Genomic DNA, 18,561 nt, shown 5'->3' with positions numbered 1-18,561 from the left:
GTTGTGATTCGGCATCAGAGTATGTTACAACCTTTCGTGTAATTCACACAACCGTATGTGTACACTTTTTTTGTTTCTGGACACTACGATGCTAGATGCTGAAGTTTAACAGAAATACAGTCGAAAAAGTATGGCAAAGGTTTGTGCGTGTACTGTCGCTAGAGAAAAAAACATTCGAACACTATAGTATTTGCAGTCAGGAGGCAGCGAGATATTTAGAAAAATGCTCCTACTATGCAGTCTCTGCCTACGCCGCCCGTCGTCGTCAAAACGTAGTCGCCAAAAGATGGATTTTCGTTGAGTTCGGTCAGCAGTGGAAATAAACATGAAGAGCATTTTGCCCCCCTCTAACGTTCATTTAGCGATTGCACTCTCGCTCTTGCGCACGTCTTACATCCCGCTTCACGGTACCGAAGTCAACTTCGGCTCTTAACGAAGATATAGCACGAACGTGTGTTGCGAGAACCGCAGCCCTTTGTCTCTTTTTCTCCTGGAATGGCTTTTTAACGAAGATTACCACAAACAAAATGAATCTTGACTGCAAGACAAAATTTTATTCGAATTCGTCGAAAGCGGTTCATTCGAAAAATTTCACCCGTTGAAACAAGGCGCGCTTTTATGTTTATTGTTATTGATATTATTATTGCGTGTTCCCGCGAATTCGTATTGTGGGGGACGTGTGTGATCTCGGGATGGTAAATTTGCCATGATCGATGAGTGTAGCTCAACTCAGTGGAAAATTGTGTAATTTCGTTTAATGCATACTGCTGGTATCATCTGGAAAAGTGGTTAACATAACGTGCAAAAACAAATATTTTTTTTTTGGCGACCTCTAAAAGGCTCATTCTTAGACCATGCAACACATACTATGGGCTATCAGATAGTGCTACTAAAAACACACGATTAACTGCTGCTATATAGCTTGCCGAACTAAGCGGGAAGTGTTGTGGTTTTTATGTATGGTGCAAGTGCATTGCCATGTAGATTTTTACCGGTCAGTGCTGCAAACAATAAAAGTATCGCATTAAAACATCCAGTAGCAATCGAGCAAATCGAGTCAAAGTCGCACAGAGCATTTACGTCCTACAGATTGATTCACGGTACCCTAATACACCGAGAGCAGAGGCGAGGAAACAGTACAGATTTCGTTTGTGACAAAGTGCCAATAGTGTTTACGCATAAGGAAAAAGCAAGGATTTGATCGACTGCCTTCTTCTATCGGCGAGATGGTGAATCGGCCGGGAAAAAGTGTGTTGTAAAAACACGGGCCACTGCGAAACGAAAAGCAAAGTGTATGTGTTCGTTGTTGGAAATAATATTCTTCCATTGTTGTGAACATTCGTGAAAGACACATCTGTTGTAGTAAAATCGAAGACGACTCCCAGATCGTCTAGAGAGGTGGTTTGGGACTTGCATTGGTTTTAACGCATCGCTGCTAGTGAACGAGCATAACCATGAATTCATACTTCGAACAGACCGGGTTCTATGGACATCCGCACCAGGCAGCGGCCGGCATGATGACGACGACAGGAACACATCATGACCAAACAACGGCAGCAGCGGCAGCGGCATACCGAGGTTTTCCGCTATCGCTCGGAATGTCCCCGTACACGAACCATCACCTGCACCAAACGCGCTCGGCCCAAGAGTCACCGTATGATGCCAGCATACAGGCCGCGTGTAAACAGATTTACGAGGGTTCCTACAGTTCCAAAGACTGTGGCACGAAAGGTGGTAGCGGAAATAACGGCACGGACGCAACCAACGGTTACAAAGACGTGTGGAACGCAAACAGTGGCGCAGCGAATGGCGCGGCCACCGGAGCCACCGGTGGTAACGTACCTGCCCAGCAAAACAATTCTGTTCCGGTGCGACCTTCGGCATGTACGCCCGATTCACGAGTAGGGGGCTATATCGATGCATCCGGAGGAAGCCCTGTGAGTCGAACTGGTTCGGCTGCTGCCGCAGCTGGCGTAGCCGGATCGTGGAATACCAACCAATGTTCACTAACTGGGTCAACCGGTGGCCAAACTGCTCCTACCACCGGACTACATCAGTCCAATCACACTTTTTATCCCTGGATGGCTATTGCAGGTAAGCTGGGATGGTTTTAGACGTTTGCTTCGCTGGTATTGCATGTTGCTGGGGTAGTGAATCATTACTATAGAAACGATATAATTTAAAAATCAAAAAACAAAAGCATACAAAGTGTTTTCATTTGTTTCAAGTTCAGTGCACGGGATGTGTGCCGGTATTCACCGTAAATGCTGTGACGTAATATGTGCCAGTTGCAACTTACACTATGAATGTCGTAAAAGAGTTGCTAAAATAAGTGGAGTCCTTTACTGAATTCGTTGGTGCATAACCGTGGTTACAACACAGCTTCAGTTCTTTGTTGTATATTTATTCCTAGATAATTATCATTTACTTAAAAGCTGTCATTCGATGAAAATGACGTTTGTATGACAATTTTACAAAACCAGTTTCAAATGTAAACCATTCTAAACAAAATTTACAAACGTTATCTAATGTACAAACAAAAATTTCATACCTTTTGTTCGATCGTTCGATCTTTCCAAAGAGGTATGATTGTACATATCGAATGTGTATATAAAATACGAAATTTTATGCACATGCTGAAGCAATCGTTTCAGTCATATCCTTGCGAAAGCCCTTATGCCCCGTTTTCGTACGCATATGATTGGACCCGTTATTAGCTACCAATATTCAAAAATACCAGCAAGCTTGTTTAGTCCAGTCGTCTCGTGACATTTGAAGCAAGTAGACGTGTTTGCGCGAGATAACACGAACAAACAAACAAGTTATAAAGTCATCATACGGTTTTGAAAGAATGAGTAAAGGAGAGAGAAGATGGGAGAATACGCTCCGCATCAATTTTTCGGAACTAGCGGTAAAACCATCAACGGAGGAGGTTTACGATCTGATCGTAAAAATGCTGCTACCGACGGATGATCTGGTGCGTACGCACCTAAACTTCCTGCGCGGCACCGTTTATTTGCAATTTGCATCTATGGAGCAAGCGCAAGTGGTGGTGCAGCGCAACAAGGGGAAACACGGGAGAAAGGTAGGAAACGTGTTCCAACCATTCGACATCGACATGGAGGATGGTGCTACGGATGTCTTCCTCCAGGACATCCCGTACTTCATCACCGACGAAGAGATTAGTAAAGCAATGTCCAAATATGGGGACATCGTAAGCGTACGCGAACTACGTCATCCAGAGGGTCACCCGCTGGCCGGGGTCTTCAAGGGGATACGGGCAGTTCGAATGGTTCGCAAGGAGCCTATCCCGTCGTACGTTACAATCGAGGATGTGGTGACGGGGGTAACGTATCCGGGACAAGTGCGCACCTGCGCACACTGTCAACTTCCTGCACATCATGGTGTTGGCTGCGCGGTGAACAGGCAGGAGAGGAGTGGGAACAGCTCTTACGCAGGCGCACTTAAACAATCGAACTTTGCGACTACCGCAAAAAATTCGCAAAAACGCACCAAGAAGCAGCCGCTAATAGTGTCGAAGGTGGACTTGCAACAGAGATTAGCGGATGCTGCAGCTTCACACCAACACACACCAACGAAGCTTGATACAGCTTCCACTTCAAAAACAGATGTTCTGCCAGTGCCGCTAGTTTCTGACAAAGATGAGCAGGCGACACCTGCAGCAGACACTATACCGAAGCAAAATACTAGCGAGGATACGGCAAGCCGTCCAGCAGGGATCGATGACGAGATTGCCTTCAAATCACCGCTCTACATCCCATCAAATCCTCTCCCTAATCCATCTGAAGAGAGCATTGCTGGGATTAAGCGCCGAACCGGAGATGAAGTGGAGAGTGATACCTCCACTTCATCGCAGGGTTCGCAAGTCAAACGCAAACCCGGGCGTCCACCCAAACACACTAAGCTTTTGTAAGTAAATTTCTTTCTTTTAACCTTTCCTTCTTTCCTCATTTCCTGTCCCATCACTTTTGTCCATATATTTTGTAAAAATGGCTAATGAATTTAGTTTTAATATTGGTTCAATTAATTTGAACACAATATCAAACAAAACAAAAACTGATGCATTAACTACATTTACACGCCTAACCGATCTAGATATTGTCTTTCTGCAAGAAGTTTACTCTACCGAATTGACAATCCCTGGCTACAACATCATTACAAATGTAAACGATGCTAGGAGGGGCACAGCGATCGCTTTACGCGAGAATCTAAAATATTCGCACCTTGAGTGTAGTTTGGATTCTCGTCTCATCTGCGTTCGGCTTGAAAATGCTGCTACACTATGCAACGTGTACGCTCCTTCAGGCAGTCAGGGGAGAGCAGATCGAGAAGCTTTTTTCCGCCAAACAGTACCTTTCTATCTGCGCAATGCTCGTGAACCTATTATTCTAGCAGGAGATTTCAATTGCATCTTGAACAAAAAGGACGCAACGGGTGGTGGGGATGTTAGTCATGCCCTGCAAAACCTCGTAAACAGCTTGGGACTGTGCGATAGTTGGGAGATCCTCCGAGGGAACTCGGTGGAATTTTCGCATATCGCACGTGGATCAGGCTCGCGTATTGATCGATGTTATATATCCACCTCACTAAGGACAAAATTAAGAATGACAAACATGCACGTGATCTCATTCTCAGACCATAAGGCACTGACGGTTCGTTTAACGCTACCCATTCTTCCGGCTCCTCGAGGAAACGGATACTGGCAACTTCGTCCGCACATACTATCGGATGAAGTCATAGAAGAGTTCAGGAACAAATGGGGACAGTGGACTAGCCAACGAAGAAATTATGACTCCTGGATGAAATGGTGGATCGTTTTCGCCAAGCCCAAAATTAAGTCCTTCTTTCGCTGGAAAACAAGTGAAAAATATAAAAACTTTCGTTTCCATCAGGGCATCCTTCACACTTTACTCAAAAAAGCATATGAACGTTACCTACATCATCCAGAAGAGCGCACTAACATAAACCTTTTAAAAGCAAAAAGCCTAACGCTACAAAGACTTTTTTCACAGCATTTTATGCGAATAAACGAAACTTATATAGATGGGGAGAGTGTTTCCACTTTCCAGCTGGATGAACGCAGAAGGAAGAAAACAATAATAACGAGCCTCCAAACAGATGAAGGAGTAAACCTCATGTCTGAGGATGAAATCACTAAATACTTGCAAACAAAATACGCTGAGCTATATTCTGACGATGCATCGAAGATTAACAATTCACACAACACTTTCTCTTGCAATAGAATAATACCTGAGGATTGTAATATCAACAAAAATAGTATGGAATATTTTACTACAAGTGAAATATTAAATTCAATTAAATACTCAGCATCTCGAAAGTCCGCTGGTCCTGACGGAATTCCCAAGGAATTCTACGCACGAACGTTTGACATAATAAAACGGGAACTGACATACGTCCTCAATGACGCCCTGCAAGGAAACATTCCTAGCACCTTTGTTGATGGGATCATTGTGCTAGTACCCAAAAAAGGGAATGCAAATGGTCTGTGTCGCTTTCGTCCGATCTCACTTCTTAATATGGATTACAAATTGTTTTCCAGAATGCTAAAAATACGTGTGCAAGGAGTTATTGAGGCATGGAAAATTATTTCTCCTGCTCAAAAGTGTAGCAATAAACCACACAACATATATGAAGCGGTTCTTTCCGTAAAAGAAAACATTGTTAATCTGAAGAGAAAGAGAGTTGGCGGAAAGCTCGTTTCATTTGACCTCGCCCAGGCTTTTGACCGAGTTGATAGAGGATTTCTGTGGAGGACAATGATATCCTTGGGCTTTAATCCAGGGATGGTTGAGCTTCTAAGATCAATAGGCAACAGGTCTTCATCCCGAATACTTGTTAATGGACACCTTTCCAATCCTTTTCCCATACAACGTTCCGTAAGGCAGGGCGATCCCTTGTCAATGCTTCTCTTTACCCTTTATCTACTTCCACTCATCACTGAACTCGAAGGTATTTGCAATGATCAGGATGACCTGATCATAGCATATGCTGATGATATCTCAGTGGTGACAACTTCCTTGTCCAAAATAGAGCGCGTGAGAGAGGTGATCGAATCATTCGGGATCTGTTCGGGTGCTCTGCTTAACCTCGACAAAACGGTAGCACTCGACGTAGGACACGTAACAACAACCAACCAGATACGAGTTCCTTGGCTCCGTACCGAAGAACGTCTAAGACTGTTGGGAATATTGTTTTCCAATGATATCCGCAGGGCTATGAACAGCAACTGGGATATGGTCATTCAAATGTTCCGGCAGTTGATACGCTACCACAGGGTAAGGAACCTAAACCTGTGCCAAAAAATCATCATACTAAACACGTTCCTGTTACCAAAAGTCTGGTATGTTGCGTCAATCTGTGGCGCTCGCTCTATTGATATCGCTGTGATCACCTCACAAATAAGCAGCTTCCTTTGGGGTGGAAGTGGAGGAATAAGAGTACCTCTGCAACAGCTTGCTCTTCCGCGAGAGCGTGGGGGACTAAACCTCCACATTCCGGCCCTTAAAGCACCTGCGCTCCTATGCAATCAGTACGTAAAACAAAAGGAAAGTTTGTGTTTTGGATCTAAAGTCATCACAGACCCAAAACAAGCTCAAATGATCCCATCAAACTATCCATGCTTGAAAAGTGTGGTGCAACATCTAAGTAACCTGCCTAGTGATCACCGCATGTCAACAACAACGAAGTCCCTGATGACTGTAGCAAAGAAGGGCCTACCTGATCCCAAGGTTGTGTTGGAAACGCCCTCTATACCATGGAAAGAGGTTTGGAGGAATATAAGTTGCAGGAGACTCTCTTCCCAGCAAAGGTCCTGTCTTTACCTGCTAACTAACAATAAAATAGTTACTGCAAAGGTTCTCTTCCAAATGGGTCGAAGCATCTCTCCAAAATGTCCCTATTGCCCTTTGGATGAAACTTTGGAGCATAAGTTCGTTTCATGCCCGAGGGTTGCTGCAGCATGGAGCATCTTAGGGCAACAAATAACAACTATCCTTCCAAACGCGACATTAAACTTCCAGGATTTGCATACTCCTCTACTGCACGGAATTAGACCGGCAGATAAGAGTATGGTTTTAAAACTGTTCGCAAATTATGTCATCCACATCATTGGAAACAAAGATGCTGTGATTGATTTAAACGTCTTGCAATGTAGTATTAAGTAAAGTAAAAAAAAATGTTTTTTGTAACCTAACTAAACACACTGAATAAACGTTTTATAAAAAAAAAAAAAAAGCCAATTTAAAAGAACTAAACAAAGCTTCAGAATCACCGTTTGGTCCGTCACACAAATACATCTATTGTATGGGCGCACGGTTTATGCGTTTGTGTGCTACAAACACTGCAGCGTGTGCGTAATAAAATAAAGAAGTTTTCAGACATTCTTTGGAGATCGAGCGGCAAAATTCACCGTGCGAAAGATCGTGTGCGATCTTGTATTCCTTTTGCACATCTCGTTCGACCCCATAGCATTGCACCATAATTTAAGCGTAAATTTATGATCACATTGCCAAGTGTTTCGGTGGTATGGTTTTTTTTGTTGTTTTATTTTGCTTTTTTTTCTTGTTTTACGCTGTTATTGAACTATAAATAGTTCAACATCGATGATGGTAATTTTACCAGTGGAAGTTGAACGATGCCGTTATTCAGGATGAATCTACACTGTAAAGTTGTTTGTCATATAGCCATCATGTACTAAGCATCGTCGAAAAAAAATGTATATGGACATATTTTAATAATATTATTAAATATAGTTTTCTAATAACTACATACAAAAAGCTTTGTAACCATAGTTACAATATTTTTTAACTTAAATTACCTTCGTAGTATATTATTAAACTTGATTCAGATTTTTATTTTTACCGTTTGCTTGGTTTCTTCTTCTTCTTGGCTTTAACGACCTTACAGGTCACGGGTGACAGTCCGGATGGGATTTGAGTCAGGTCCTGCCGTGTGGACCGGCGCCGTTTATCACATACACCACCGCCCGAATGTTTCTTGCTTTAACATTATTATTTTTTTTATTCGTGCAGAAATAGTTTAACATTTAACAATTGATAAAAAAATGCTATCATTACTAGCCGGGTCGTAGCACGATATTGGGAAAAAGCAATCAGTCACTGATAACCAGTCAGACGAAATTCCCCAATGGCTCAGCAATCAACTAAGAATAAGAAGCCCCTATATATCCGTTATTAGCATGCAAAAAAGGCTTATGACAATGTCACAAGAAAGGGATACAAATAATAGGAAGCTATGTTACGAATGTTTCCCAAAAGATAATGTACATCATTTCTGGTGGCCTTCGTTATGGTGTGCAAAAATTATAGTGCAGATTGTTCAGCCAACACCTAAAGAATGAAGAAGGCAGTCCATGCTTTATTCTTCTTCGAGGTCTACGAAAAAGAATTGGCTACATACCGTCCTCCCTCGTCATAACCATGGTCGAAGAAAGCGAAAAAATAAACGCAAACGCACACAAACTCCCATTGCAGGCGTGAGACATGCAATCTCTGCTTTTGAGAGCCCATCGAGGTTGGTCTTTCCATCCACTGGCATGGGTTGATTGTAATTGACGTAGTTTAATCGCTTAAAGACGTGATTAAATTTTATTAATTTCAAGCTGTGCCGGGTGCCTTGCATTCTACGAACGGGCGAAAGTGTGCATGGTAGGGTTCATTGAAGCGGGTTTTCGTTCGTTCGGTCAGTAGAAAAAGAAAATTGAGCTGTTCCTTGCGATTGAATCTCGCCGGCTTTGTCTTAGCGGGTCTCTACTCTCTTCAGAAGAAGTTCGTTTCAGTTTTGTATGTGTTCATTAATTTGCTTTCGCTTTCGCTTGTACGCATTATCCCAGCTGTATCTTCTCCAAACGTCCACAGTTGTATCTTCATTTTGCCATCGACAAAGCTAGCACTCAGAATTTGTGAGATACTGTTATCAAAGCGCGAAGTTTCGTTCGTTTACATTTTCGTTGGACATTTTAAAAGAAGATATTGTTTGTGTCTTTATGGCGCAGTTCGCTTTACACTAAGAATTCCCTTATATGGTTGTTTTGCGATTCCGGTACATTTGTCGTACGCGTATAATTAAGAATCTTATTCTCTGACAATGTATCATGTTTCAAGAACATGTTGCCATACGAGCGGAAGGATATAACATACGTTCAAATGGATTCATCATACATTACAAGAGAAAGCTGAAGAAAGAGAGAAGCGTCAGATGTTAGAAACAACAAACATAAAAAAAATGGAAAGGAAAACTTCTTTCCCTAACTAGCTACCAATGGTAGATCTGATAGAAAAAGAGAAGAATGGCTGTGTTCTTTCATCTTCAATCATTTACAGTCTATATGAAAGGAGAAAAAAAACTGTACAACCAAATGCGTCGGCGTTAGTGTGTCAAATGAGCGGTGGCGAACCCTAGAAACGGATACATCACTCGACAGCATTTTATGTACTACTGCTGCAACAAATGCACTCTGTATGGACCGTTACAGATCTTGCTCGAGATGGAAGTTTTATTTTTCGTTGGTACGTTTTATCGTATCCTTCGCTCTTTGCTTTTGGGAGCAGCTATGGATGATGTTAAACGAGGCTGTGTGAAGAGAAGGAGAACTACTCTTTTTACGCAGCTTGGTATAATAGGAAGAGATAAATTCTAGTTGGATTTCAATCTTTTCCTATTACAAAGGGGAAAACGCTATGTATGGCCTAGGTTTCTAAGTGTTGGTAGTTGTGTGGAATATAATCGGCAGGGGCATGGACACGAAAAGCCAATGTAGCGTTGCAGGAAAACTCATGACGTAAGTTTATGTATGAGTATTTATATGCTTTTTTATTGATGACGAAAGACAAAACCACGGTTTTGTGTGATGTTTAAGATAAAATTTGTTAAGGTGAACAAAATATTATGAATGTAAAATATTTTTTTTCATAACAACACAATACCAGTATGAAAAACAGTAACGCAAGTATGATAAAACAAACAATTTTTTTTGAATTTAGAAATTAAAAGAAAACATTAAGATGCAATAAGCTTTATTTCAAATTTAGCAAATCTTATTGGAGCATCATTCTTCGGGAATTGGTGTTATAGGACTTTTCTGGTTGTGAAATCTGTTATTGAAAATCGTAATAAGAATAATCTTCATCGAGGAAACAAATTACAACGCCATTTTTATAATTGTCGACCGGAATGCTTCATTGGGTGATTCAAAAAGTTGTACTAGGTAATAATTTGCTGTCCTTAAGTGATGTAATATTTTAATATTTTTTAATAGAAGGCTTTTTATTTGGTGGTGTGACTATGCTTAATAACGCTCAATTTACAAAATAATAAATGATAATATTAGATGAATCATGTTTTATATCTATATATATATATTAAGACAATTATAATTGTCTAACATCCAAGTTACATCCTTACTACAAGTAAGGTTTAATATTTTTGGTAAAATTTTTTTTTCGAGTTTTTAATATATTTTTTCGTGTATAAATTAATTTTATAGCATTTTCTGATTTACCTTTACAATTTATAATACATATTTGATGGTTTAACATGGCTGTAAAAAATCTATTTCAAATCCAAACATACCATTTTTCTTTGACTTTCTGGCTATATTAGTGTCTCTCATACTGTCATTCAAAGTTTACGACGAATAATAGAAAAACGTTGAAAGGCAATTGGCTGAGGTTTAGTTAGCGCTGGTATTTAATGACAATTAATATTCATAACATGCGTAATCTTTTTCAAAGCATCTCAAAACTATCTACAAGCATCTACAATACCTCCTTTCGAACACGCCTCTTACCTAAGAACAATTGCAGAACATGTTCCGTCAACACTGTTTTGCACAAAGTGTCTTCTTCGGACTTACCCGATTCTCTTATCGTAAAAGTTATCTATCAAGCTACATTTTACACACACCTAATAAAGCATAAATCATCATATAACTTATTGGAAAATATTTTTTGGATCTGTACTTAGAGGAAAAAAGGCTTCATTTCGTTTTGTTGTCATACCATTGTACACATACACATTTTGGTTAATATGATAACACATTTATTCAACGATACTTTGCTAAACGAAGAACATCTGATCATTTGAATATAGTTTTTTGCCGTAACAAGAATGCAGTGCAGGGAAAGGGGAGCAAATATTCACTAGCAACGTGTTTTCTTGAACCCTCTATTTTCTCTCTGCATGACGGACATGGAAAAATTAATTTCACGAATGAATATTCATGGCACCATTTAAACTTTATAATTGTGTTTGAAACACACAAGCCTAACGCCATCAGTTTCTTCGGTTGGGTACAACTGCTAAAGACTATGAAAATTGCAACTCATCTTTGAAAGTAGCTTAAAACTTTTTCATTTTGCTTGTTCATTTATTCGAATTTGGTTTATGCTGAAATAAAACTGATTTAACATGGGTTCGTATCAATTTTCATATATGTCAATGCGGAAAAATCAACAATTCATTTCACTTTTATTTTAATTTACATTTACTAGAATTCTAGAAGAATCTGAACAAACCTTGTATTAGAATAATCGATCACGTTTGTAGTGATCATTAGCAATATGATGATAGAGGTGTGTTACCGTCATTGAATTGTGAAGGTGTGATAGGATGGCAGAAAGGGCACCATGATTGGTGTTATTGGAACATGATTTTGAGATCATGCAGACTTGCCTCTTTCGATCGGCGCTTTACACTATATTACTGTAAAAGCTTGTAATAACGATCGAAACTGAAAGGCACTGCTTAAAACACATTATAACCCTAAATTCACACACATACACACACAAGTCTTGTTTCATTTAGAGGTCGGTTTACTCGATGATGACGAATCGGCTTTGAATTAATTGCCCTAATGAATCCACGGGTGGGCGCACTGCGGTATATTGTTGTTATGGTGAGTTTTATGAGACCCCAGGACTTTGTTCTCAACAGCCACTCGACCAAGTCGGATTGAAGGGTGCTGTTTTCCAGATACCGTAACAGCAAAAGAAAACGGTCGCAAAAATGATGCAATAAATCATACCACCAAAAACGGCCACCTTCACGATACGAAGCATAGTAGCGGAGAATCTTGCTTCTCTTTCCTTCATCTTTCTGCACCCATCATTTTCCGTATTTCAATAAGAGGGAAACACAATTCATTGCTCTGAACACAATACGCAGACGCATGCATTCCTTTGCATGCAAGATCGGAAAGTTTAACAGTCAGGTGGTAAAAACTTCCTTGCACTAGTGAACTATATTCAACGGCTTCCGGTTAAAGGATCGCCTGGCATGCGCAAAGCGCCGTGTTCGTCCTTGAACAGATAAGAAATTGAGTAGAATGTTAGATGAGGAGTGAATAGAAACCGGAAAAGGAAGTTCTATTCAGAGGGAAAATACATGAAATATTTCGGAGGTTCGACGAGGATGAAGAAGTGGTGCTGTGGTACAAATACAAATACTATCACAAAGCACGCAACAGAAATTCGAAATCCGTGCGCACGAGTATAATCATAATCATCAGCACACAAAAAAAATGTTTTCACGCTTGCCATGTAGAAATGCCGAACGGAGCGCAGGGATTGATGATGGATTGTAACAGAAAGATAACAACACATCATAAAACTTCAAATCGGGAATTAACTCCGAACGTTGGTCGCAAGTTTGGTAAGAAAAAGATAAAGCAGACAAAGAGATCGAAGGTAAAACATCCTGTTCAACAGCTTTTTAATCGCTCAAAGAAGCGATTTTTTTTCGCAACGTTTGAATCCTACTGCCGCAAGATGTGTTCGTGGGATGTTGGAGGCTTTAGCGATGATATATCAACACACACATACCATCAGTATCTTCAAGAAAGCTTCATAAGCATTCTGCTGCATGCAGGCATAAAACGCGAAACCACATCGAACGCTGCTGTAGACTTTTTATTTGAAGCTTCTTGCCAACCCCGCTCTCTCGATCTGCTCCCTATTTCTAATCGATCTACCATGCTATGCTTCTTTTACGTCTGTTTAATGCCTCATTCTACAAGATATGATACTTTGATTTACGATTTGTTTTCATTCAACATTTGCATGCTGTTATGCGCGCGACTGTTAGCTTCAGCGGTATGTTTGGACATTTGGGTACTTCTATATTGAACTTTGTGAAGTCTGCCGGGTGCTAAGATACGCAACAATATTTCATTTTCGTAATGAAAAGGATCTACTAGGGTTTCATTACAGCTTTAACGATTTCAACGTAATTTAGTTCGTAGTGTTCCAATATTATCCAAATATCAACAGATCATTATTGCTAAATGGAAATGTTTGGCAAACGAATATTTTATTTTATTTAAATACTTTTTACTTTCTATTTAGATAGTTTGGTGTGTTTCTTTAATTGCTTTATAATATACCAAAATCTACATACAAATATATCTACATATTTATAACATTTATCTACATAAAAATATAAATATTTTTTTAAATATATTTATATGATTGATGATAACTATTTCGCTCGATTGCTTTATTATTTTCTATGATGGACTGAGTGAATTTGCACTCAAACGCCTTCTTCTTTCGAAGGTGACCAATCCGAAAGGCAATGTTCAAAGTTAATAGGACACATGATTGCTAAGCATCATAGAGTATTATCAATTTTTTCCGTCTATTATTTCATATTTTTAAACGTGTACAATCAGCCAAAGTCCTGAATGTAGCAGTGCATTTTCATATTAAAGCGGTGGATAGGGAAATAACCGCTTCATAACGATGGAAACAATCGACGAGAAATTTGTGAAATAATAGTGATGGTAAATAATTCAAGAATGGCATACAATCATAGTTGCTGTGTAGTTTCAATTATAATAATCAGTTTCGTAATGCGGCATATTGCATCGATTTGTAGTCCATTCATGACCGACTGTAAATGTGTTGCTCCGCAGGTCACCTATGAAAGTGTATCTTTTTTTCTGTTTTTTCCTTCCTTTTTCTTTTTATGTAGCTGCTACATTCTTTACATCTTATTTCATGAGCATTCACGACTTTTATGAAATTTTTCTTAAAGGGTAAGCTCTTAAAAGGACAAATTCATTACATTCTTGATGAATGGAAAAGCTCTTACAACAGCAGCGTTTCTGCACGAATGAAAATAAACTATCATTTCTTTGTTTGGAGATCGATCACTTACCACTTATATTGCAATGTTTTATCAAAGCATATCAATCTCCCTTGAATGTAAATTTTAGAAGCTACGTTATTTTTATTCCGTTTGAAACACTATAATTGCTGGATGCAGAAATGCGAAATACCAAACATGTTCACATATGTGTGACATGTTAAGACATTTATATAAATTGATAAAACGTTTCTTATGGATCATAAATTTGTTTAACCGATACCGAAATGGTATGCGTTTCACACAACATGTCAAAGATCGCCAGAAGTAGATAACTTTGTAAAGAATAATGTCGAAGGCATATCGATTGTTCACATATTACCATTTGCTCATCAATCAAACTTATTGGAAATGTTTACCAGAATTACTTGCTGCTGTATATGATGCACTATGTAAAATATCCCAAATATCAATCTTAATGTACAAAAATAAAAGGTATTGTGTTGAATATTTGCACATTTTCCTGTATCACGACGAAACTCAGAACCAGAGTCAGAATCCTTGAACGTTGTACTTTTAAAACTATTCAATTGCAAAAGAATCGAACATTCCAAACATTGATACGGTTTCACTCGATAGTAATCGATGATATATATTACATATGTCTTATTACGGATGTCAGTTTTCGTGTGGTAAAATCAGCAGAAGTTTGAAAGAAACGGCATAAATATTAAAAATTCTCACATTAATAAAACTGTGTTCCAATAAATTTCCATCACAACCGCTGATCAGTGACGTGACCACGCTCCCCAACGAAGCGTTTGTTGGCACAAAAAAGAGTTACCAAAGCGAGTATGAAAGGTGTCAGACTAACAGACAGAAAGAGAACAAAACAGTGGACGAGGGTGCAGCAAATGCGAATAAGGGACAGTGTTGCGGCTCGTGCATAATTTTATCCCGGTGATCGGGTGTGGAGCAAGCATTCCTCAACGATGATGGTGTGTGAAAAAAGTGAAAAAAAAACTTTAAACCAGAGCAAAACTGGTGTATCGGGTAGAGCAATGGTTGAGAAACGTGTATGTGTATATATAGCAATACACGGTTTCGATCGGAAGCATCACAGATAGCGCATTTGCATGGGTTGCACACGTTTTTAATTGAAATACATACCGTTTTTACGTTATGTAAGTAGATGCTTTATTGTAGCCAGTTTTTACCAAGCAAAAAATAAGCAGTGATCAAACTTCCAAGCAACTTGTACTGTTAATATGCACGGAAAATGTGTTTGCTAAGTGTCTTTTCCATAGTACCACTGTTTACGCACTGTATGATATTCGAACATAATGTATGTCTTGAATACAGTGAATACATTCTAACTATTAATGTGAAATGTTAATTTACTAATGTTGATGTGGAATGTGATCGTTAAAAAATCCCTCTTTTATTCTAAAAACCTCGTGGGTGAGTAAACCCTATCAAATATTTGATAAATATTGATTTCACACCCGTTTGATAACTTTATACAGAGATAACGTCCTTGAAATGAAGTTTCGATGAACCGTTAAGATTTTGTTTATAGATTTTTACAGAGTGCAATTATTTTATGATCGAAGCACAATGACGCGATACAAAATTTTCAACATTTTCAGCATATTTTGGCAGGTGTTTGTGGTGAATCGATATCAATGCAGCGCACAATTTGAAGGTGAAGGTGATCGCAGCTTGTACCTCGATAAGCCACACATAGAGAGCAATACCAGACAATCTGAAATAACCTTGTTCGTGTTTTAGGGTTTGACTAATTTTATCTCCTCGTTCATTTGTTATTTAGGACGCGATGTTGCGGTTATACGCTCTTAGCCTTCCGCTGAGCTTTACTCAGTTTGTTGGACATGAGCCGTTGCTGGCTGATCAGAACCGAAATATGTAATAGCACCACATCCGATGAGCAGAATGACGAAGAAAAATGTGAAACGGAACACACAGGAGATAAATCAAGAAATATCCATTTGCAAACCAATTCATCCTTCTCAGTTTTGGGCGCTGGATATTTTTCTCTTACCGGTGCTTGTTTCACCCTGTTCTCTGCGCTTTTTTAAAACCATATTCTGCTACCGCTCCTTCCATCGGACGTGCCGTGTTTGCCACGACCGATCGCGAGGCTTGTTTGGGTTGAAAACGAGACCTAAAAAATATCAGAATATCAAAGAATTGAACATTGATAACCTAACCTCTAGCCAGTGAAAACGAAAATCAAGGAGAGAATCAATACCTAAAGGTATAAGGAAAAAAAGCTCACAAGTTCTCAGACACAATCGGGGAAGAATCGAGCAAACAGGGTCAAACACGAAGGCGGAAGGGCAGCCCATTGGGAAGGGCGAAGAGTGTTCAGCCGGTGATACCATGGGATCAAAACTGTAATTGCTAGTCTGGTATGATTATGATGGCTATGGTGGCAGTTGTACAGTGTTGCCAGTTCGGTAGCATGTGATTCCCAAATATTACTTTACGATCTATGTAGAAAGATGCTTATCGCGCTTATCTCGTTCACATTGTGTAGTTCAAAAATCTCAAATACACTTATTAAAGTTAGGTAATTAATTTTATTTAATATTCATTTTAATATATCTTTTGCTTAACTTATCATGAAAAAAAACTTCGTATTTTATACTTTTATTGTAAATTATGTTTTTATTTGTTAAAATCGGCTAAAGCTTTGATATGGTATTTCGGAAAATACACAAACAGATCTTCTGGAATGCTTGGTAATGATATGCATGTTTGTGAGTTAGAATATGCCAATACATGTAAATCACAGCTACAGTCTGGTAAATGCTCCTTTTTTCTCAAACATAAGCAAGATGATGTGGATAAGACAAATGAGATTGCCGAGTATATTATAATATTTATGACTATCTTTAAAATTATTAATCTATCTGTTGCAAAGTTTTAAAAAGCTTAAAGTATGCTAAAAACGTTGTTCATTGAAAACACTATTTCTCTTTCAAAAAGGCCTGTTTAAATAAAAAAAACGTCAAATTATGGATGTGACCTTTCCACAAAGCTTCGGTACGATCTAAAGAAAGAAGTTGGCAAAAGACACAAGTAAAACGAGCACCCTCAAACAATGGCAAACTTTAGCCTAAAGATCAATCATATTTATACGTTATGACACTGCGAACGTGTATGTGTGTCGGTCAAACAAAAGAAAGGTGTCGCATAAGGAAGAGATGCCTAATTTTTATGGCTTTCTTACGTGACGATACAATTAGAGATTTTTTTTCTTCCAACTATCCTTTTCTCAACATGTATTGGAATCGCTTTAAAGAATCCTCGGTGTGGATTGGGTGCATTTACTTAATTACATTATTACCACCGCTCGCAGGGAGCCATTGTTTTTTCATTCTCTTTGAAGGTCAAGCATAATTGTTCACACATTGCGTTAATGTTTATTTCTATCCTTGAAATTTTTTTTACCAATACCATCACGGAAACTGTAGGACAATAATAACTACTGCGACATTTGATTGTTTATTTAGCAGTACAATGTCACCCACACAAATCAAATCATTTTAATTTAAAACCGGGTTTTGTGCTAGTCATTCAAACTCAGTCGTATTATTTTGACAATGTATTTATTAGGAACCGCTAATACGGTACGGACCATTATTTTCTAAAAATAACTGTCCCGACTTAGTGTATCTGCGTGCTGCGTGCTGCATGAGAAATGGGGTGAAGATGCGTTCTTCTGTGGTATGCTTGTATTTAAAATGATTTTATTGAATTTTTACCTGCTGCATCAAGATATTAAAGAGCCATGTTATAATTACAATTTCTTTTTGTGCATGTTCTTCATGACGTGTTTAACCATCAACTACTTCACGCAATGTTCAACAGTAAATACTAATTATCACATTATCCGGCCGACCGAGCATACAATGAGTTGTAAATCCACCCACATTTTGTAAACTGTTGAACCACTGAAGCAGCAGTAGTAGTAGTATGGCAGGTGGGTAGGTGGGTAGTTTCTACCAGCTCGTAATTTATCATCGATAATACATCGTAATAAACACTTCATTGTGGCTCTACGGTATGAGTACATAAACAATCGTATGATACGATATTGTGGTGGAAATCTTTTTGCCATCTTAGCTCTTATTGTACAGTTGCTGGTAAACGCCAATCTTCATATCCAACCAGCACACATCTATCATCTCTATGTTTTAAACGATGCCCTTGAAAACCCTTGCGGATAAAAAAGCACTCCATGCGAGATGCTTCAGTGACTTCACTATGCCTCATGTAAAGCCTTAAATAAACAAATAAACACGAACCTCATGTCATAGCTCAGCGCATATTCCATGAGAATATCGGGCTGGCAATTGTTGGCGTGCTTCACAAAGGCGTAACTGAATC

At 39.0% G+C, this 18,561-nt stretch overlaps 1 protein-coding gene across 2 annotated transcripts in view; it reads left to right on the top strand.

Annotated features, from left to right (window-relative positions):
* The first annotated feature begins 364 nt into the window (after positions 1-364).
* The window catches only part of LOC125760975 (homeotic protein ultrabithorax-like), a 65,079-nt gene continuing 46,882 nt past the window's right edge, over positions 365-18,561 (top strand). Inside the window, exon 1 of one of the 2 annotated variants that reach the window (XM_049421655.1) lies at positions 365-2,094. In XM_049421655.1, the coding sequence (XP_049277612.1) occupies positions 1,455-2,094 (640 nt within the window). In that variant the 5' untranslated portion in view covers positions 365-1,454. The remainder of the gene's footprint in view (positions 2,095-18,561) is intronic. The other variant, XM_049421654.1, reaches the window with a different exon arrangement.

The sequence above is a fragment of the Anopheles funestus genome, chromosome 2RL (assembly GCF_943734845.2).
Source record: "Anopheles funestus chromosome 2RL, idAnoFuneDA-416_04, whole genome shotgun sequence".
NCBI lineage: Eukaryota > Metazoa > Arthropoda > Insecta > Diptera > Culicidae > Anopheles > Anopheles funestus.
Note: the sequence above shows the minus strand (reverse complement) of the source record. Positions and strands in the feature narration are given on the sequence as shown.